This window comes from Pseudopipra pipra, chromosome 22, assembly GCF_036250125.1.
Source record: "Pseudopipra pipra isolate bDixPip1 chromosome 22, bDixPip1.hap1, whole genome shotgun sequence".
Classification (NCBI taxonomy): Eukaryota; Metazoa; Chordata; class Aves; order Passeriformes; family Pipridae; genus Pseudopipra; species Pseudopipra pipra.
In genome coordinates, this window is record NC_087570.1 from 424,772 (window position 1) to 448,241 (window position 23,470).

The following is a 23,470-nucleotide window of genomic DNA, read 5'->3' on the forward strand; positions in this document are numbered from 1 at the left end:
CCCTCTGACCTTGCTCAAACCGCAGTTCCTTTGGGACGCGGGATCGCTGCCACCGGGGCCCCCCCATGGCAGGGGCTGGCGAGGCAGGGACACTGCCCAGGCAGGGACACTGCCCAGGCAGGGACACTGCCCGGCGCTCCCGGGAATTGCTCCTTCCCGGAGGGGGAGCTGCGGGAGGGCCCGTGAACGAGGCACCGCGGGCGAGCGTGGCGAGATCGCGTTTGCTCAAGCCGGGCCCCGAGGATCTGCCGGCTCCCCCGGCCGCTTCCTCCAGGCCCCTCTCTAGATAAGCACATTGACTTTAAACTAAAGCGTGTGCCAACAGCTGCAGCTCCGCGACCGGAGCAGGCAGAGATGTGGCGCTGAATGATAATTAAATACGTTCTCATCATCTGTCATTTTTTACTGCAGGTGCCAGTGCAATAAATCTGAGCTTGACTCTTCTGTCAGCTGGCAGCAAACATGTTTTAAAGCCAGATCTCGGGGGACGAATTCAGAATGGATTGGCCTTGCACAGGGAGGAGCCACCTCTAACACACCAAGTGGGTAACATACCTGATTGCTTTCATAATACTTTTATTATTTTGGTGACACCTTTCAACCTGATCCTACAAAGAGGGCAAACACCTCCACCTCTGTCTCCCCCCACACCCCAACCCTCCCCACATGGCTCTCTTCTCAACCCCCAGCGCTGTCCCAGCATCTTGGTGTGCCCATGGCCCACTAGGGGTACTAGGATTCTGGTCAAAGAGGAAAAAAAAAATCAAAGAAAAAAAGAAAAATTTAAAAAGAATTCAAATTCATTTAATTAGAACAACTACAACTCAGAAAATTAAACATTTAAGTTACTATGCTGTAAACCCAACTCATCCCTCTGGTGCACAGCGATGGAGCAGCTGTTTCCCCATGGATGGACGCCAACCTCTCCCCGGTCATCTTGTGGAGAACAGTGAATCCTTCACTGCAGACACTGCTGGGACACCCCGTGTGACACCATTTTCCACACGCCTGTGATGCAGCACCAGCCCCTGAAGTGTAATGACGCTGAAGGAGTGAATGGTTTTGAAGTGTTTATTGTTTTACCAATAGTTTTCTTCTCTTTGCCTTTTACACGCAGCCTGGCTGACACACAGACCAGGTACAAATCCAGGTGCTGCAGGATGCTCCTGCCCCCGAGCTGGCCCCTGTCCCAGGAAGGATGGTAAGCCTGGCCACGGGGACCAGCCCCTATGAGCCCACGTGGGGAAAGCACGGAGCACAAAGGGGAAAGCCAAAACAGCAGAGAGAGAACCATGCCCCCAGTTTCGCTAGCGAGCGCCAGCGCCTTGGCACACCATGGCTGGGGCTTGCCAGCTGCACCCGCTATTTATAACACTGGCACTTACATAATTAGAGCTCGACAATTTAAAACACAGGCCTGGAAATCAGAGCACTTTATTTACCCAGTCAAAGCTGTATCAGCGCAGTTGGCTTTCCGAGGGGGGAAGTGGTGTTTATGGAGCACCTGTAGGTGCCTCTCTGCCTCCAGCTGCCCTGAATGGCAGTTCCCTCCTGGCAGCATGGGCTGGTGGGAAACACACAGGTAAATCCTTCAGCAGCACTCTCCAGCTTCCAAGACTTGCTGGACTTTCAGCCTTAAAAAAATCCCAATTTTAATTTGGGGCAGAATATGCATCTGAAGGGGCAAAGAGCTCTGGGTCCTGCCCCAAAGTGGACATAGGTGCCTGGGCTTGCCCCCAGGTGGTTTCTATCTACATTAACTGTGTGTTCCACCCCTTGATCAGTTTTGACTTTGGTCTGTTACTCTGCCAGCTCTATGTGTGTCCTGGAGCCACAAATGCCTTTTTGAACAAATTAAATTAAATCATAAACAAGCTAAGTGGCTACAGAAGAGCAGAACCCCCCTTTTGTGTGCAGGAACCAAACCCAGTGCTGCCTACTTAGCAGTTTCCTTCACAAGCACACAAGCTCTGCTTGGCTCTCCCTCGCTGGAGCAGCAACAGCCTTGTAACACCATCAGAACACAGGTACAACTCCAAAAAAATCTCTGGGAAAAGCCATGACTGAATTCGGGGGCAGGAATCACTGACACTGTACTTACAGCATTGTTACAGACCCTTCCCTACTTCCCACAGTCAGACTATCCTGAGACGGGGTTTTCAGCGCTCTCCCCTGCACATTCCTAAACCCAGCATCCCCGAACCCAGGATCCACCAGTGCCAAAAATATCTGATGTGGGTCTGTGATAGCCCATGCCAGCACCACTGCCCACAGCCTCCCCTGCGCTGTAACACCTACTTTAAACAAAAGCACGTTCTCGTTTCATTAAAAACAGTCCCACGGATTAAAGATTTGGATACCACAGCAAAGCAAGTTAAACATTTACTTTCTATTAAAACATCTAAATGAGAAGATTAAAACCTGTTTTACATTAAACAGGCAAAGTCAAATCATCACAGGAGCAGCGTAGCGGGTACTTAGAGCCAAGGCCTTCTGATGTGCAGAGGTAACCCATTTATGGAGGGAGGGATGGGAGGGATTTCCTAAAACTACTCAGAAAGGGGTAAAAAACCAAAAGCAGACATACATTTGAACAAATCTCCCTTCATTGTCCCCACGCCCGCCTCCCAGAGCCATTCTGCTGCAGCTCCAATCAGCTCACTCCTGCTGACAGCTCTTGCCCCAGATTCCCCCATAAAATATTTTCACAGCTTATTACTCTATTTAGCACACTGCACGCTTAAGCTCTTTTGTTTATTTTTCATTTGAGACGGCAGGAGGAGACGATCCAGTGGAATGCAGAAGGGGGTTATTGACTGTGTTTAGTGGCAACTGTTCACAGGAGCAGCAGTTAAGAGGTCACGGAGGTGACGCAGACACAGCTGACTGCTGCAGGAATTTATGCTCTAATTTTCTAACATCCAAACAGATTCTGCCTGGTAACAGAAACCACCAAACTACGGCTGGTTACTGCCAAGGCAGAATTCCCCCCGGAAGCTGAATGTCTCCCTTTACAGGGCCAAAATCCAAGTCCATTTGTAAGCGCCTGCAGCTGATCTAACAGCGTTCAGACACAAGACCAGCTCGGTCCTGCCCTGTGGGTGCTGAGGCAAAGCTCCCACGGCCGCCAGGCACCTCTTCCACAGTGTGTTATTAGCCAAGCTCCAGGATCACCCATCCCACCAAAAGGTTTTGGTGATGCAGTTTCAGATGAGTGCCAAACCCACAGGGTAACACAAAGCACCGTCGCTGCCAGTCACGGTCCTTCACCCAAACACCGAACGCGGGCACTGACCCGGCACGTGCGGCGATGCCCCGCGGCTGGCAGAGAACCCCCGTGGGGACTCGCACACAGATCCCAGTCCCCAGTTTCAGAGTGAGGTACTTTCATGTACTAAGCAGCCAATTTTACACTCCCCCACTACCACAGCTCCATCAGTTGATCTTGCTGCCATTAAAGGAAGGCATCAGAGTTCCCACGCTCCATGTAACAGAATTAGACTGAATCCCCCCAAATGTCCTAGAGGTCATCCCAAAGAGAAGTCTCTACTTCAGTTTCTTTTTCTACTTGGTTTCAAAAGTTTATTTAAAAAGCGAAAAGCAGAAGGAAGCAAGGGGCAGAGCAGACACATGCAGCCCCTGGGGTAGAGGGTTGTTTACTTTAAAAAGATCACAGAATTTCAGGGTGAAGCAGCACCCAGCAGAAGGGAGAATCCCTTGGAAGTGCTGCTTAACTGGCCTTGTCAGAGAAGTTTTTTGACATGAGCATGTACTATGTTAAAGGAATCATACCTTTGATTAAAATATTTGGAAAAAAAGTTGTACAGCCAGAAACCAAAGGGAAGTCTCACCGTTATTTCTCATCTGATCACACTGAATAAAAGGGTCCAACTTATAAAGTATTTTAGGACAGAACTTTGAGGCTCTACTGCAAGCAAATGCATTTTGCTGCTTGTGCAGACTAAACATACTATATACAGACAGGAAAGTAGCTGGGTGGCCCCAAGGCTCGTTGTCAAGAAGTCACACGACCCACAGGCCACGGCCAACGCTCATGGGGAAGGGTCCCAGTACCTGCTGTGAGCGGGAGGCACGGGAACAGCCCTGGGACACTTTGTGGCTACCACTCGCTCGACCCTGCAGCAGCCGGGCGTTGGCATTCCCGCTGCCATCACTTGTGCTCCAACACCCAGACGTGGGAGCCCCCGGGCAGGCAGCGGGATGCTGCGAGCCCGGCGCTCAGCTCCGCCCGCAGCCCTCCCCGGGGCGGCTCAGCGCTGCCCTCGCCAGAGCCACGCCGGTGGCTGCCCTACAATCGCTGTCTCCTCCAAGCCCCGGTCTTCCTGCAGACCTGCACATTCAGTGCCTTCACAGCACCCTCCTGTGGGGATTCCGCGTCCGTACAGACACGGGGGCAGCTGCAAACGGGGCGCGCTGGAAACCCTCGTCCTCCGGCGATGCCGCGGGGACGGGCAACTCCAGCCGCCCGAGCCCGCGGCCCCGCTCCGCCCGCGGCACCTCCACACCCCGGCACCTCCACACCCCGGCACCTCCCCATCCCGGCACCTCCACACCCCGGCACCTCCTCCACATCCCCAGCACCTCCACACCCCGGCACCTCCACACCCCGGCACCTCCACACCCCGGCACCTCCACATCCCCGGCACCTCCACATCCCGGCACCTCCACACCCCGGCACCTCCACATCCCGGCACCTCCTCCACATCCCCGGCACCTCCACACCCCGGTACCGGGCGGGGCGGGACGGGGCGATGCCAAAGCACCGCGGCACCGGCACCGCCCGGACAGGACGGGCACCCGCGGGGGCACCGCCCGGCCTGAAACCAGCCAACTGCTCGTCCGTAACCGACTGACTCAGAGCCAAGCAGTGACAGGTAACTACAAAACCAAGTAAAAACCCATGGCTAAAGCAGATTTCCTGTAGCAATCCCTGACAAATACAAACCGCACCCCAACTCCTTCCCCGGGGTGTGCGATTGCCCCCCATGGGGTATATCAGTGCTTAAAACCTGCTCTCAAAACCGGGGAAACCTTCATTTTGCAGCACATCATTTGGAACCACATCCACTTTAACACTTTTTCTACTTTCATAGTGATGCTGCATTTTCATTCAGATACTTAAAAACATTTTTATCAGAACTTACAATGATTTTACATAACACTTTGTGCCACGATGAAAACCTGTCAGTGTACTCATTTTTAAGAGAAGGAAGATTTGAGAGAGTTTATAATAATTATGTTACTAAACATTTAAGTTTAAAAAAAAGTATTCATGTTACTTACACTGTTGATTTACAGCATTCAGAGTGGTGCCAAGATACAGAAATCCCAACTATCATACACCTTCCCACTTTTTGCAAGGATGCTGCAAAATTAGGAGTTGGATGAATCTAAAATCTGAATTACTGATTACCCTCCAGGTTATGCAGTAATTTAACATCCCTCAGCATACGTGACTTGCAGAGCACATACAGATCAGTTCACTTGTGCAATGGGCAGCAAGAATGTGTGGCATCATTCACTTTTGAAGCCCCTCACACCAGAATAATTCATCTGAATAGATGATGCTTCTGCAAGAACAAATCAAGTTTTTTGCTTCTCAAATGAACAGGATTTTTAAACAAGCCTGGCAGAAGAGCATTAGGTGAAGCACAGACACACTGGACACCCATCTCTAGTTTACATGCTCTAAAGCAAGAGTGATCATGGGAGGGATGATAATCCCTCATTTGCTTCTTCCTCCACCTAGAGAGGGAAGTTCTTTCCATAACCTTAATTGCCTGGCAATGGCCGTTTTCCCTTGTCGGGAATGGCATGTTTTTCCCATCCCTGAAGAACATGAGTATCCTGTCATGGAAAAGAACAGGCCATAGAATCAATCACAGAAGCTGTCAGAGAAGAGAAGAGCATCTAGTCTGGAAAATTCAGGTGCAAAACTGCAATTAAAAACTGCCATTCCGTTGCCACAAAGCCTTTCCAAACCATCATCCTGGACTGTAACTAAACCCTCCTCTTGAAAGTTAAAATTTCACTGCACTCATGAAACTCTGAGAAAGGAAGAGCTGCTCAGCTACCAAATTCTGAAGACATAACTGAGCTCTACAGCTGCTCTTCCAGGGCAATGAAAGGCTGAGGCTGATGGGAAGAGGGTGTGTGGAGACTGGGAGCAAGGGCTGAAATCCATTCTGCAGAACCCAGGAAGCTGAGAAGCAGACGTGGCAGAACAGAGCAGGCAGATCTGCAGCAAGATGCACCAAGCATGATTTTTGTTGTTACTGTGCCACGAGGTCTGTGTCAGGGAAGGCTGGGTAGGACAGGAGACTCCCCTCACTACCAGATGTACAACACAACTTACTACTACCATCAGAAACTACAGCACCATCCGGGCAGCAGCAGCGGGATTTTCCAGATGACAACACTTCATTTCTACCTTGAAGAATATCAGTTCTTTCTCCACTACCCAGCCCTGTGGAGCTATTCCCAGATACAAAGAAAATGTGTCCTAAATAAATGGAGAAGAGAAAGGCAAATAAAATGTTTGATAATAAAGTCTTGCAAGCTGTAGCCTTTTACAGGAGGGAAATTATCTTCACAGCTGGAGAGACACCTCTCCTGGCATCAAGGTCAGAACTTCTTAAGGAACAGTGAAGCCCAGACCGTCCCTAACCCAACAGGTACGTCAGGAACACTGTTCTGCCACCTACTATACATCCACAAGAGAAAAAGTGAAGCTGCAGCATAAACCCCAGTTATCAAATTACACATGGATCAAACTACTGAATCAGTATATTCCTCAGCCTCTCCTCAGCCCACCACTCTGCCAACGTGTGAGGGCCGAGGTGGACAGGAAGGGAACAGATGGACCCTGGTGACAGAGCAGAACTTTCATCAGGAACACACATCGTGGCACCTTCCAGGCCCCTCCAAGGAACAGAGAAAGGCAAGTTGTAGTATTTGTTTCATACGTTCATCACAACAGGAACATCAGCCAGATCTAGACTAGGTCCAAGGGATAATCACTGTAATTAGCGCTTCGTTCATATAATTACCAGCAGACCCTGTAACATTTTACAATGGAGGTAATTACCCACATTTTACAGCTGAGGAAACAGATAACAGTGCAGGTGAGTAACTTAAAAGAAATCATCAGTGAAACTGTGGCGCAGCCAGAGACTGCAATTATCCTTATTCCCAGCCAAGGCTCTCCCCAATAATCCGTGCTGAATTCACTTCTGTCTTGTGGGAAGGAATCCAGAGAAAATAAACACAAACTGGAATTTCCAATGTCTAGAAGAGCTGAAAAGCAGACAAGCCAAACCTGAAGGAGAAATAAAAACACATGTTTAACACTGAGCATTTTCTGAGCTGAACTGAAGCTACGAGCGAGGGACAGGCAAAGGACCCTGCTCTAGCAGACACAAAGCCAATGTGGGGTGTCAAGTGCTACAGTTCTACTTCTGAAGCAGAGGAAAAGCAGAAGCACAGGAGCAGGTCAGGGCCGGCTGCCCAGCGGCACCGGCTCACCCTCAGCCATCAGAAACCTTAACGCGCTTTGAGAAGTTAGAGATTAAAGCAGGAGCAATAATTAAATTTAAGGACTTAGCAAACCAATGCACACCCAGAGCAGCAAGCAGGGTGACAAGCCTGAGAAATTCACCCCCAGCCTGGGGAGAACCTCCCCACAGAGTTGCTGCCAGGGCCTGTGCCCTGCTGCGAGGCCAGAGCAGCACTCGGGCTCTGCTGGAAAGGGGGAATTCCCTTCCCCTTCACATTAGAGCAGCAGGATCTGTGCCTAAAAGCCACCAGCCATGAAACATGAGTAAGGTCTGTTGCCACTTGCTTAGTTTACTGTGTACAGTAAGGTACTACACAGAAATCTGTGTTTTCCCAGATATAGGCCTGGGCAGGGGGTATAGACCTGTCCTGTACCTTCATCCTGCACCTCTGGATGAGCTTCAGTATTAATAGAAAATACAGTGTGCATATGCTGACTGATAAATCTGATTTTTGAAAGTAGTCCAGGCCAAAGTGAGCAATTTGCTGCTGTCTATGTTTTATTAAAAGAGCAGTACACACAGGCGTCTCTCAGGTTGAATAAAGCAGATTACATTAATCCAACCCCAGCTGCATTACCTGAACTGCAAGACATGCAACACTCTAAATCTCGCACGTGTGCCAGGGATTTCAATTCAACCCTTCAGCATTTGGTTAAGGTTAGCATGTAAAAGCCTCCAGCAGCAGAAGATACTGCACAGATTTCAAAATTAAGACTTGTTTCAGGAGTGGACGTTATCAACATTCTGGCTTTGAGTAACAGAAAAACCTCATAGGCAGGAGCAAATCTCTCAATAGAGTATTCTCTATATTTAAATAGACAAATGTTTTGCTTTACAAACATCTTGCAGCATTTGTGTAGTTCTTTGATTAAGTGTTTGAAGAAAACATGTATTTTAGTTCCTGCTCTATAAAAAACAAGCTCAGTAAAGTGAATGAAGTTCCATCATTTCTTGCCATCCCAGGGTCAGCTGTTGCTGTTCCTGCTGTATCCAGCAGCACTGCAGCAGAAACCTGGGGATGGATCTTACGCTGGGGCAATGCTATTGCTAGGTCAACAAAGCAGCTTTTCTCACTAGTATTTACTGGTTTTTATACAAGAAACTGAGGACAATTCCTAGCTCCTCCCTTCCCAAGCGTCCTGGAAGCCCATGCAACAGCTGAACAGGCATAACCCATGTTATTACACCGGTTTCTGCGGATAAACATCTGCATCTAACACAACAGGTGGAAAGATCACAACAAAGCATGCACCACTCTGTCACCCCACCACCTTGGGAGCTACACCCAGCCAGTTCACGGCTCAGAGCGCTTACCTTATGAAAGGAGGCAGGATGGACATGACAAAACATGAAATGACAAAAAAGAAACAAGACATTCTAACCATATTTTAAGCTAATCTGTTTTTATATTATTGACTCCAATTCCCAACAAACATTTTTATTCCAGCTCTTCTTTTTCCCTGCTATTTGTTCTAGCAGGAGGCAACTGCCAGCCAGCCCTCTGCACAGGGAGGGAGATTCCCTTCAGTTTCCAGACGTCTAAATAAAGGTTTTTTAAAAATTGCTTCCCCGGAAAGTCAAGGCATTCACATCTAACTGCTGCCAACATAAAAGATGTGTTACAAGGAGGAGAAAAACAGTCTTCAAGGAGCTTTCTTGAGCAAAATAAGTATTTTTTCCACTCAGTTTTAAAAACCCTTTTCTGGAGACTGGAGAAATAGCTCAAGATGATTTCTAGAGGATCCTTCTTATCAGGCTGACAGGCAGCATTAAACCCAGAGCCAAAGCCAAATTCCAGCTATCCCAGACACACTCGATGAGGAGCAGCAGTCTGTGTATCAGAACTGATGACTCCAGGTCTCCAAAAACTATTATAGCTAAAATTTGGAACAGGAGGGGAAAGCAAGAAACCACCTGAATGCTTCAAGCACTGATGCAGGCTGTGATGGTCCAGCACAGCTTGTAGCCATGGGGTCAGAGAAACTCACACACCAATGTGGAGGGGCTGGGCAGAGAATTCTGTGAATTCTGGACCTGCCATGTTATTTTAACAGGCAATTCTGCCACACAAAGGCAGTTTAAAAACAGGGATCTTGTGGTTAAGCACAGAGATCAGTGCTGGAAATACCTTTCTCAAGCAGGGATGCCAATCCAAACCAGCTGCTTCCTGGACCATGCTCTGGTGATGACGGTGAATCCCTGCTGCTCACACAGAACTTGGGGCTGATCCCCCGGGCCTTTCAGAGCACTCACAGGGAAGGAGGCAGCTCAGTCTCCACCCTGGGGGTCAGCAGGACCCCCAGACAGGGAAGCAGAGCTTGCTGGGTGTTCGGGTGGGCTTCAGGCTCCTCCCAAGGCCAGGCACTGGCAGAGCCCACTGGGACTATGTAAACAGCTCGCTGCAATTTTAATCGGTAGTTCTAATGAATGATATATTTATAAGCATCAACAAGGCTCTGAGAAGACCTAAATCCACTTCAGTGTTCATTTAGAAGCTTCATTTGTGTGCAAGGAAAACTGCAGCATTAAATGTTAGAGAATAAAATAATGAGACACTTAAAAAGTAATGTGTACTTCAGTGGGCCGTGCTCCATGGATTTCACATGATCATTTACCAGACAAAACCAGAATCTGGCCAAAATCTGTCTTATCCACCGGTTCCCTTTCAATAGGAAAATGGAAAGAATCAGCTACTAAGCTTTGGGGGCTTTGCCATCCCACGTACACACCATGCTGCTTCCCTAAGCACAGCCGTGCCTAAAGCACAGCTCCAGGCATCGATAACTTCCCTTTGGGCTCCAAAGATAATGGAAAAATAAATGCAAATTGAGTTTCAATTGAGATTTTCATTTTGGTCTAAAGCCTAATCTTTTATTAAAACAGCTATCAGTTTGGAGCTGATGCTTAGGAAAAGTTATCTTCAGGATAGGGAACAAAATTTCAACAGCAAAGAATAGTTCTTATTCATAAGAGTATCTGAAATACTCGCATGGTTACTTTAGACTATCAAAATGTGACTGAAGGGGACATGGATGGGCCACGGGTTTTACTGAACAAAAGAACTGTAGAAAAAATGCAAATGAAAAGCGAAGATGTACATAAATATCAAAATAAATTAGATTACGTACTGGGAGAACACAGATCAAAAAAAGTAAAGTATTATACAGGCAACATACACACTGTTGAACTTAAAAGAAGCAAAAACCAACACAAATTGCACAGTTTATTAACAACTGAAACAATGTTTATTCAAGAAAAGCCAACATTACCCATCCTCATAGAAAAAAAAAAAAAAAAGACATTTGGGGAGGTCAAAGAACACTACAGTTTAAAATGATGAAATGTTACAGCTTACACACCAAAATTAAAAATGAAATGAAATTAAAAAAATGAAATGGTTACCAAAGTAATGCAGGTCAAGGGATCAAAGATGAAGGGTCACACACTATTAAAAAGAAATCCAAAAGGGCGTCTGCATCAAGATCTCTGTAAAACAAAGGAGCTTCAGTGAGTAAAACTAGAACCTTCTATGGAAGCACATCAAAGCTCCCACACTCCACACCCAGGCCTGCGCCAGCGGCCACCAACCCTCCTGGGGCCACTGACCCTTCCTGTGGCCACCAACCCTCCTGTGGCCACTGACCCTTCCTGTGGCCACCAACCCTCCTGTGGCCACCGACCCTTCCTGTGGCCACTGACCCTTCCTGTGGCCACTGACCCTTCCTGTGGCCACCGACCCTTCCTGTGGCCACCGACCCTTCCTGTGGCCACTGACCCTTCCTGTGGCCACTGACCCTTCCTGTGGCCACTGACCCTGGCAGCACCAGATGACTCCTGCTCCCAGCCACTTCGGCTTGTCATTATTAACCTCCCTGCAGACAGGCTTCTACAATTTCCCCACTTCCACACTGGGGAGCTGGTTTCCTGCTGCCCCAGCTGGTCAGCACCGAGGGCAGGAGGCAGCCCAGCCCGAGCTGTGTTGGCTGCAGGGCAGAGCACACGATCCCACACGGGCACTGAGCTGTGCCAGGGAGGCTCTGCTGGGGTCAGAACACACGGGCTGTCAATGCAACTGGCAGATCATCGCTTCTCAGGGAAAGCTTGACACGTTTTTCCAAGAGTTTCCTCTATTCACTGTGATTGTGGAAATCTGGTAATTAGTGACACACGTGCACACTGAACCCCTCGCATTGTAATGTATTGCTTTAACACTACAATAAAAAAGTAATTCAAATGTGGTTTCTAAGACAAAGGCCTCTCCTCCTGGAATTTCAATTACACAGAAGCTATAAAACAACCTTTGGTACCCATTTCCAAGCAAGATGCAGTCAATTATCTATAATAAATTTATGCAGAGAACGTAATATTTACATCAGATAACTTTTGGAGAAAGACAACCACCAAGGGCATTGCATCCCTCTTCAATCCAGCATCCCTCCCCCTGCCTGGCAAGGCATTAACTTTTGGGAGTCTTTTATCTGGACCAAACCAGCCCAATGCTTGAAGCCAAGAAACAAAATCGCCACACAAACCTCTGTCTTTGCAAGGCAAAGAAGCCCCCAGTGTCAGAGAACCACCATATGTAACACTGACATACAGTGCAAGGATCTAGTCTGCCTGGATGTTTTTCCAGAAAACACATCTCATCCTTCCACATCACTCCTGCTTCACACATGTCACAGTGAGGAACACACTGCAGAACACAGAAAGGTCCATATTCCCCCTCAGCAGCAGTGTCTGACAAAACCTCCTGCTAAAGCTACTGCCACATGCTGGAGTTAAAGCTCGGCTCCTGCCATTATTTTCAACATTTCTCAATTCCAGTTTCTGTGAACCAAACCAGTTAAGTCCACGTTTCCACTGTTCTCTCACCGTTTTTTTGGGCTGGCTCCTCTCACCACGACTCACACTGCAGGTGTTCCAGATGACCTCGCTGTGAAGGAAAGCAGTTTGGGAACCCAGGGACTTCACTCAACAGCACAGACACAGACTTGCAGTGACTCAGCAGCTAATTAAGTCCGAAGGCACCAACGTGAGTGGTGTGACCAGGAAGACTGAGAGCTCAGGAATCCCACAGAGGTGTTCCCGTGGGGCACACCAACACTGTGGGGCTCCCTCACTAGTTCTCAGGTAACACAAAGATGAGTTTTAGGTAACTCCAGGAACATTTTACCCCTGGAAATACAACAGCCTCCCAGGAGGTGCAGCTCTCCAGGGCTCCTCGGTGGCTGGCTCGCCCCAAGGCTGTGTGCTGCCAAACAGCTCCTGTGGTCTGTCAACAGCAGAGCACTGACACCACATCCACAAAGCCTTGGTTTTTCTTTCCCTCACCGCAGTAATTCCACCCCCTCCCACTCTCCTCGGGACACTGTTCCCCGCAGTGATCACTGCTTTGGCAGGAAACAGACCGCTTTCCCTCTTTTTCTTAGGCACTGCCCCTGCAGAAAACCTTCCCCTTGATTGGCACTAATTTTTCCTTCATATCTAGTTTTAATTTTTCACCTGATTCCCTGATTTTTCTCTTCTAAATGCAACAGCCACCCTCGGAAGCAGCAAACCTGAGATCAAGATGACAGGATTTCAATCACTTACAAAATATAATCTCCTCGGTTCCCATTCATTTGCCAAGTGAACCAACTCCTTTGTGTGTGCACATGCCAGGCCCTGGCAGAGAGACTGAGATTGACTTTGTAAATTGACTTTGTTGTAACATTTTCCTTGTAAAATGAGGTACAAAGTATAACTTGTGTAACATCAGTGAGTATTTTAGCGCTGGGCAAGCCAGAAACCCAGATACATGATGCAGAGGTACCTACCACTACTACTGGTGTTCCTGTAGGTAAAAAGGTAAATACTAACTGAATTAATGCACTCTGATGACTCCCTCCCGTTTCAAGAAGGGTGCTGTAATTAATAACTCCAACTTTTTATTCCCCACACACTGGATTCCACTTTCTCTTCTGATACTACACTTCAGGGTAACCACACATGATTAACAAGGATGAGCTGCAACAGATGACACAGGTTAGGAAAAGCATACCAGCAACTGGAGGAAATAATATTCCACCTTATTTTCCCACATTCCCAGACCAATCTACAATACCCTTTTTTTTTTTTGTGTTAAGCATAAGACAGACAAAGGATTCCGAGCTGCTCTACAGCTGCTGAACTATGGTCATTTACACAACTCACTCTTAGTGGAGGACCTAGAGGTGTCCCATAGCAAAAAAAAACAATTCCATCAGACCAGTTCCACTCCAAACTAATCTCTAGAGAGTTTCAAAAATACTCAGCAGTACTTTGACAGGTTACTAATGGCAAACAATCAGGTGGTTAAATACCACGACCATTTTATATTTTGTGTACAATATGCTAAAACTAATGATGAAGCAATTTTTTTTCTTTAGGCTATCATGAAGTGTAAAAAAGTTAATTAATTCAATCGAGTTCACTTGGAAAACAAAAACAAATGAGGAGGGCAGGGCATTATCCCCGACCCTCCATTTGATCTGTTGGCTGTGCTTTACAGGAGCCACTCTGTTTCCAGTACTCTGACACTGCCCTGAACTGCCAAATCAGCCATTTTTCAGCAGTGCCCACATGAACCAAACGGAAGGGGAAAAAAGGTTTTCCCGAAAAGGAAGATGAGGAATCCCTCTGTATTTGAGCATGAACAGCATGGCAGGTATTCCTGCTTCTGTTCCTAGTTGCCAGGACCAGAGGGTAACCTTCTGATTCTGCTCAGTCCCCAGCCTGCTCACAGCACACAACTCAGGAACTGCAAAAGCAATGCCAGCAGCATGTTCCTGCTTTGCACAGTAAACAAAGCACATAATTTCAGAGGAGGTTTTTTGTAAGAGTCAATTCTAAAAGGCACTTAAAAGCACTAAAAGAAAAAAAAAAGAAGCAGTGGCAGTAGCCATGCTGCCAGGTCTGTACCAGGGCAGGGCCGACAGGAGCTGACCAGTGCTCAGTGCCAGGCCCAAGGAGAGCTGGAGTGGCAGGGGGCAGGGACCTATCGCTTTCCTGCCTCCCTGCCAGCGTCTGGGAGCATCACAGCCAGCCCAAAGGCTCCAGACTCGCTCCTCATTCAGTCTGGGTCCCTCACGTCCCTCAGGCAATTCTCCAAACCTTCAAGATCTTCTCTGTGCTTTAGAAAAAAGATGGCAAATAACTCTCTGTCAAGCGAAGAGGAGAATGTCAGTGTCGTGCGAGCAAAGCGAGGACGCCAGAGCACATCGAGATGTCAGTGAACACACGATTCGGGCCCCAGGGCAGCAGAGGCAAAGAATTTCTTCCTAGGCTAAATACGCTCAAAATACAGAGTTTCATAATTGCATTATTTGCATACTCTCCCAAGCAATACCTGAGCCTGGAAGCTGCAAAACGTGGATGCTGGCTGATTCCGGAGAGCAGGGCAGTTCTGTCGTGCCCCTCCAGACAAGCCCAAGCTCATGAAGCAATTACTACTGCTTTTTCTACCATGGAAATTCTGGGCTTCTCCCAGCAGAGAACATAAATAGAGAATACTGTTGGAACCAAAGCCTGAGGTAGCATTTTACATTTCCAATGTTTAACTTTTTCTTCTTTCTCCCACCATGTCATTAAGTGTTTACAAGGATGATTAATGACTGCGTCTGCCAACTGTTAACGAACGGCATCTCTGCTCAGAGCCGCAATCCAGTGCCTGGCAAGCACTGTGCAGAGACAAGGTTACTCCAACATCCTTGAGCCCCAGTGCCCCTGGAAGCTCTCTCGTCCCAGACAACCTGGTCCCTGGACAGAAAGCAGCGGGATGCATCTCCTGCGGACAATGTATCTTGCTGCCCGAAGCCACTAGTGGGTAATGAGGCAGCCAAGACATCTTTACCACCTCCATCAGGGGACACAGGAGCTCAGCTGGGGCGCCAGAGGCCACTGGCTCAGTGCTTTGGGAGCCCGGCCCCACTGCCCATGGAGGGGAGCAGAGACCCAGCCCTGAAATCCCCGCTCGAGGTGCACTGCCAGCACACTGAGCGGGAAGCCTTTGCTCCATCCGTGCACTGACACCAAACTGGATCTGCATTACACAAACCCTGAAGTGGTTCACAGTGAATGACAACTGAACCCCGAGAGCGAGGAACTCCCTCACATGCACAGAGCACTGCCAAACTTTCTAGCAATTAACTGATTTGTCCTAAGGTGAGAAACTGTATAAAACCCTGTCTCTATCCTCTCCCAGAGCCAGAAAAATAAGCACAACACACCTTCACAGGCATCTCTAAAATTTAAATCTGTAATTAATTGCTTGGCTAAACTTATGATTTTCTATCTCTGGTAAAAAAAATTGAATTAGAAGGAACACTTCCTTCAGTAGAAAATACGAAACTGCTATAAACTTGATTTAAGACAAGATGACATCTTGGTATGTAAATGTATTTCCATCAAACATTTCAGTTCCAAATGCATGCTCTGATGGAAAGCAAACACCTCGATAACATGTTTGAAGCATTTTTAAGTGCTCCATTTCTCTTGCTGCTCAGCACGTGATTTTACTACCTGTAAAATCAACCACAACCCATCCAGCTCTCAGAGGATACAGTTTCTCCGTCCCAGCTATCCAATCCAGAGCAACATCTGACCATTATCCTCAACCTGCAGATGAAAGCGCTCAGAAAAAGTTATTTGCAGTGTTCCCATGGTGATGCCCCGGCAGAGGAACGAACAAACCCCATCTGCTCTCTGACCTCTGTGCCGGCAGCACCACGGGGCTGATGGAGCCCAGGCCCAGTGACAGCAGGTGCCCACCCCACCTCCCCAGCGGCTGGACACGCCTGTGCTCCGTTCAGGGCCCCACAGAGGCAGGCAACAGCTGTGTTTGAGCTTCCTTGGAGCATCCCCATGCAAAGGGGCCCAAAAAGCAATGCTTAAGGATTTTGGAAAGGAGCCGGGTCATGGCAGGGTTGGGGGTTTGGCCCCCCCCTTCCCTCAGGATGCATATCACACCCCACACCCCACACCCCCCCGATGCACTCACACTTCACAGCCCACGGACACCCGCGGCTGCCGAAACACACAGAGCTTAAGGGAGGACAGCACTGTCACACACATGGTCAGATGTGTAAGTTATTCAAGCATTTCATTTCCTTTCCATCTTTTACTAAACCTCCCTGTCAGGGAGACACCTCACACACAGAACCAGGTATTCCAAAATTAGTGCAAAGATTCTGAAGCACCACCATATAAAATACATCTTTTTCTTCTCTACTTTATAACTTGTGCCTTCACCAGCACAGGCAGAACACCTGTGTATCAGGTGAAAAAAATGTATCCCCTTAGGAATGTAGTCTGATGTTATTATTCAATTATACCCTAAGAAAAATTCAAGCTTTATAACAGCGAACAGAATTAAGCTTTCAGATTGGGAGTGGGGAAGCAATAAAATCTGGAAGCTCAGATCCTTCCTTCCCCATAATTAACACAAATTTCCAAGACTTCACCTAGGCATAAGATTCTGCCTTTTTTTTTTCCCCTCTGAACTAATGAGGCCAAAATTCTCTGACCATAAGAAAAGCTCTTCCATTTAAACAATTCAGTAGGGAAACTGCACCGGCCACACCACACAGGCTGACAGTGTCAGCACCAGCCATAACCCACCTCCACCTCCTTGTGGAGTGGCAGCCACAGTAACAGATTTGGGAGGAGAGGATACAAAGGAGAGTGACAAACCTGGCATTCAAAATGACAGAAGCACGCTGGGTCTGGCTTTTAATGTCCCCGTTGATGACCTGTGACTATCAGCAAATAATCCTTCCAGAATTACAGCATGAGACAAGCCCACCCCAGCAGCATTCGGGCGAGCCCCGGCAGAGCCGCTCGCTCGGCACTCCCCGGAACACCAACATGTCTCTTATGAGGAAGACCACGCTCCCAAACTCAGCTCCCAGCCTAACATACCACACCGAGCAGAGCTTTCCTGTTTGCACCCTGTCCTGCTCATGAATAATAACAGTTTTCAGCTGTATGATGAACTTTGCCACGCCCCGTGCCCAGGGAAGCTCCACACACCAGCCCTGCCCAAAGCTGTGCATGCAGGAGTGCACCCAAGGCTGCCCTGGGACAGCAGCACTACTAGAGAACGTGACTAAAACCCAAGCAGCTGTTTCCAATACAAGGAAGAGCATCATTGTGTCACAAACCTATGAAGACCTTGTTTTCCCAACTGTCCTTGACCAAACCTCATCTGTCAGAGCCACTGGAATTGCCACTGCTCGATACCCTGCCCCTGTTAGTACAGAATGAACCACAAACCACGTTTTCTACAATTTACATTTCAATGCAAATGACCCAAACCAAAAACATCTACACAAAAGCCAAGGCCAGCAACACCCCAAAGCTGATTCATTCTCTCGCTGTACTTGGTATATTAAAAATAGATACCTGACTGTAACTTCCAGACAGCAGAAGGAAGGGGGTTTAGAACTCCAATTTTGAAAAATACACACAGGAACTTCCCCGTGATTGATTCTACGCTCAGCAAACATACACACGAGTGAGCTGTGTTTGATCCTGTGCTCAGCTGCCACTTGCAGGTGTTAAACTCGTGAGCACAGGTTCTGTTAACAAGTTTAGATGCTACAAATGGGGGATCAGAGGGACAGGACCAGTCAGCTCTCAACAAGCAGAATTAACTGGAGTTTTACAGTCATTTCTCCAAGTGGATCACCTCTGTTATTAAGTGATTCTGACAAATAAGGCAAAGCTACAGTAAGACAAAGCTGCTGAAAACTAAAACTACACTGTGCACATTGCCATGGGACATCCAGCCTTGCTGCCCAGCAGGAATAAAGCCTAGGGATCATAGAGCTATCTGGGTAATTCTTTAACTTCACCTTGGCCCACAGATACCCAAATTTCAAATACTTCTGTTTAATTTAAATTACCCCAACCATGATGCATTAACAGGAGACCTGTGAATGAGCACGCTCAGGGTAACTGGATTTCAGTATAAAATGCCAAGTTCTGTGTGTCTTGTTCTTAACAAGACTCCTCAGACACAGGAAAGCTGGTTATTTCCCTGGCCCCTGCGTGGCAGGAAAGAACATACGCCACTTTTTTGTTCAGAAGTCTTCATGCACAGGAAGGTAACACTTTGTTCAGCACGGTACAAACACACCTATCTGATTTTAAACCATTTTGAAACGGGTCATTAAGATGATACAAGATTTGACTCCGAGACAAGTCACACACACATGAGCAACAGGCTCCTACTGTACTAGTAGTCAGCTTCCACGTTTGCCTCCAAGTCTAGCTTAAACCTCACTTGCAGCATGTACTAGGACTTTATTACTTATAGAACAGGTTCCAGAGCCAAGGAATTCGTATCCTGGAGCTCACATGGCATGCTCTCACAAAAGAATCCATAAGCATTAAGTAAGCTGGTACATTTAAGTATAAGTAAGAGATTTAACTACCTCGTTAGTGTTCCAGCGGTGCCTCTCTTTCGGTAAACTTGAACATTTTGGTAGACATTCAAGCAGCTTCTTCGGTAAAAAGATTTTTACATGACTGCCATTGCTGTTCCCATGATCATCTAGAAAGGAGAGGAGACACGTGATGTACACATGGGAGAACGGGTGGTTTCCAGCAGGAGATACGAGCGATGGCAAGGCTTGGAAACCCACCAGTTCCCTGTCCAAGAGCAGCAATCTGCAATGCCAACAAAACAAATAATGTCCTTCTGATGAAACTGCAACTTTATTTCACAAGTATAAATACAGTTTAATTCTTCATGGTTGCAAAGTTTGAGAAGAGCTTTGATGGATTTGGGCACTAGGAGCCTGTGTGTGCTTACCTGTGCCTATTTTAGGTCATTATTTCCCTCAGTGACAAATTTTACAAGCAATAGCGACAAAACGCTGTAGAAGCTGTGACCACAGCAGCACAACCTGCCAGGGAAGTCATAAATGAAGTTCACACTTGACAGGATTTGCAAGTAAATAAGCACAGAGCCCCAGTACCTGCTATAATTTTGTCAAGCTGCAGCAGAAATGCAACTCAAGGTCTATTAGTTCATTTAAAACTAGAACGCACAGTACCCAATCAAACCCAGGTTACTCCTCTTTTCATGCACAGCTCAGAAAGTGAATGTAGTTCCTCAACATGGAATTGAGAAAGAAGGCTGGAAGTCTTCCTACCTCACCATACCTGAGGGTCTCAAAAGCAGAAACACTGAAGAATACAAAAGTATTCTTTTTTATTGTTGAATATGTAGAAGGCACATCAATTCCCCTCAAAAAATCATGTCCAAAAACCCCTGCACTCCCACACCAGCCCACAGCAGTCCCAGCAGCAGCACCTTGATGATGTCTATCAATCCTCTAACACCACCGAGAGAATCACAGCATCCACAGCACGTGTTTATCAACCAAATCAGTCCTCACAGAAAAGGGAATTGGAGCAGTAGGGTAAGAGAGACCAGCCACAATGCAGAGCTTTACCAGTTCTCCCTCCAACTACACCATTTCTGCCTTCTTCCACCATCCTCTCACTTCCCATGACAGATCCTGGGCACACAAGCAGTACACTTACTCTCTGGCATTTTACCCTACAAAATTAATTTATAGTCATTTCCCATTTGGAAGTGTACAGAAAAGGGATATTAACTTCTTCCTTTTACACATCTAATCATTTTATGTCATTAAACAGATGCCAGCAATATGATAAAACTCCTCTGCAATTTCGTACGACACAGACATTCCCTGCGACCTGCAGCGAACCCAACAGAGCCTGGCCCACGAGCATTCTTAGAAATGATTTAGGAATTGTAGAGACCTCACACCAGCAGCCAGACATCCCTGGTATTCTTAAAGCTTGATTAGACTCTTGGATGTGTCAAGTTCAACAATATACATGCTGTTAAATCAACTGCTCGTGCAAGCCCAGCAGATGAGTTTACAAGATAAGCAGCGATGTGTATGATAAACGTGAGCTGCTCTGTAATTTATGAGTCCTGCGCACTCCCTGAGTTATTGGGAACTTTACTGTGCGACTGTGTTGGACTAAATCAACAGGGCTGCCACTTCCCAACTTCTTCCTGGGCAAGGAGCAGTCAAGCAGGATCGATCTCTGCTGGACTGACAAAGAAATGGGCGAGAGGGTGCTCTCCATTATGCTCTGCACACCATTCCAGGATTTCTAGCTGGACACTGAGTATCTCAGACTGTTACTCTACAGGGCTTTTTGGCCATGTCCCTTCTCCAGCCCAGGCTCTGCACATGTGACTGTCATCACTGCTATTTCCCCCCACCCAAGCCACTCAAAGCCTCGCGGACACCCATGTCGTGACACCTGGGCTTATTCACAAAGACACAACTTGCCTGGGGCAAAGACCAGAGCCAGGCAGCCCTGCCAGCAGCTCTCAGCCATTCCCACCTGCATTTCCAGATCCACAGCTGGTACTCACTTCACGCTCCCTGCTTTCATTTTACACCATTTCCATTCCTCATTCAAAACACTGCATTGCTCTACATTCAATTCATTAAGGCACAAAGTATTTTACAGCACACATTATTGCTTTTATCAGTCAAACTACATCCCAGTTACATCTCATCAGCTTATTTTCCATGGACACATTTTAATTGACATTAATTGTATTACTTCCCCTTACCTCCGTATCAGTCAAGTCCTCTATCATTCATTCCATTATTTTGCAGGGCTGGCAGACCTCTAATTATTCAGCTCATTTTATTAACTTTCTTCCATTGTCATCAATTATCAGTATTATTAATCCAGAAAGCGCCTATGGATAATAGATCCCTTTAAAATGTTTTGGTAGAACTTGTCAGAACTTGCTGATGCTAAACCTTCCAACTCCTGTTGTTAGCATCTCCCACCTTGTGTTATTACAGCAAGGGAAGGTCATTCTCATCATCTTGTAATGCGACTACATCTCACAGATGCCTCCCTCTTCTGTGTTTAGCAATGACATTTCTTCATTCCAAAAAATCCCCAATGTGGAAAACAACAACTGCCACCTGCCTCGATCCAACAATCTTTTCATTAGGGACTCCTCGAGCCACACAGCCAGAACAACACACAACAATCACATTATGGGATGTGAATCCTAAATTCAGTGACCTCTAAACCAGGTTTGACCTTGGAAAAGGACAAAGTCAGCCAACCAGCTATGAGGGTGAAAAACTCATCGCCTCAAATGATGCACACACATTTGCCTTCACACTCACTTCTCTGCCCACTAGAATCTTTCAGAATGTATTCCCACAGGGAGGAAAGTCCCTGGAAAGCCGGGCAGAGAAGAGGACTGGTCTTCCAGTGGCACTGTGGATACTGGCAGACCAAGAGTTCCCACTCCTCTGAATGAACCAGCGCTTCCCTGCTCCTGTTCCTCACAAATAACACCGTGATACTTCCAATGAAACACGCACATCTCTAGGGAGGTGGAGCAAAAAATCCCCCATGCTGTCCCTTGGCTTGAATCAAATCTGCCATTCCTAGTCCAGCTGAGGCACTCACCCACCACCACAGGGGCTCCTGGTGAAGGCAGAGGAACAAGAGCCCACGTTGCTCCTCATCCCCGTGCTCCCGGCAGCATGGCCAGCACACCCACAGGCAAACTCCTCCATTTGTCTCCAACTAAAATTTCCTCAGTAGCTAAAAACAGGAGCTGGAACCTCACAGCACTGATTTGGTTTTACTGTGCAAATCCAGATTTGTACTTGAACTTTCTCCTCGTTTATTTTTGCCATGGGTGCGACTCACAACACCGAGGTCTGCAAACCCGGCCAGTGTCAATAAAAAGTGCCTGTGCAAGCAGAGCTGCACTGACATGGGGAGGATTTGCCAGTAAACCTCTATCGACACAGGGGTTTTTAGTGCAGAGCTGGCCACAGCTCAAAAATGTTTCCCAAGGCAGGCACAGCCACAGCTGAGAACTCCAGCAAGAAGCTAGAGACTAAAATATAGCAGCCTACACTGTGTCCTGTTATATATCATTCAGGGTGAAAATCCAAAATTTAAGTTCCATTAGCAATCTTCAAGTTTATTTATTAGCAAACAAGAAACTCATGTAGAATTAAGAAAGTACAAGTATTACAAAGTTCATGGAAAGTTCCGTATTAATTATACCACATAAACCCTTTGTCACTTTATGGGTTTCTTCATGCTTCTTGCACTTTATCCTCCCAAGGGATGCACCATGGACCATAAAACTTTAAAGTGCACAACAGCAAATCACACAGAGAGTCTGTGCTCTACCCCCGCTCTCCAAACAATCCCCCTCATTCCCCCTCCCTTTTTTTTTCTTTAACTGGTTCTTAAATCTTCGGTGATCCAGGAGGTGAATTTAGACCTGCAGCCCTTTTAACTACCATAGTTTGTCAATATAACATGTAATTGGAGAATACAGAAATGGCCAAAAGGGTGTTGATCAGCTGCTGATCCGCAGACAGGTCTATAGTAGAAATAAATATCACGAGTAAGCTATAAACTCACAAACACAAGTTTTATAAACCCATTATTATGAAGTAATAACTTAGGGTTGGCCATCTTCTTAACTACCTCACAAGAAAGGGAAGAGGTGTTTAAACATTACAAACGGGCTCTTTAGTACAAAACAAACCGCTGAAATCCCAATGTCATCCTGGGCTGGCATCCAGCTGACCCCCCACTGACTGCTGAGGCAGCAGCTGTGCCCCTGCAGCACACGGGTGGCACCACAGCACATGCACCCGCACTGACACCCTACCTGGGGGCCACCAGAGTCACCTGGACACTTGCTGACCTCTGAACAGGGAAAAAATCAACAAATTCCATCTGGAAGGAATAAATCCCAGATCCAAACATCTGCAGGACTGCCACGCTATTTCTCATGGCTCAACTTCGATCCTGGCATT

The 23,470-nt window shown here is 47.2% G+C and overlaps 1 protein-coding gene across 10 annotated transcripts in view; it reads right to left on the reverse strand.

Annotated features, from left to right (window-relative positions):
- The window catches only part of CAMTA1 (calmodulin binding transcription activator 1), a 222,024-nt gene that overhangs the window by 179,613 nt on the left and 18,941 nt on the right, over nucleotides 1-23,470 (reverse strand). For 9 of the 10 annotated variants that reach the window (XM_064678278.1, XM_064678277.1, XM_064678271.1 and 6 more), the window contains exon 3: nucleotides 19,031-19,149. In XM_064678278.1, coding sequence (XP_064534348.1) covers nucleotides 19,031-19,149 — 119 coding nt within the window. Of the gene's footprint in view, nucleotides 1-10,979; nucleotides 11,064-19,030; nucleotides 19,150-23,470 lie in introns of those variants that run through there. The other variant, XM_064678280.1, reaches the window with a different exon arrangement.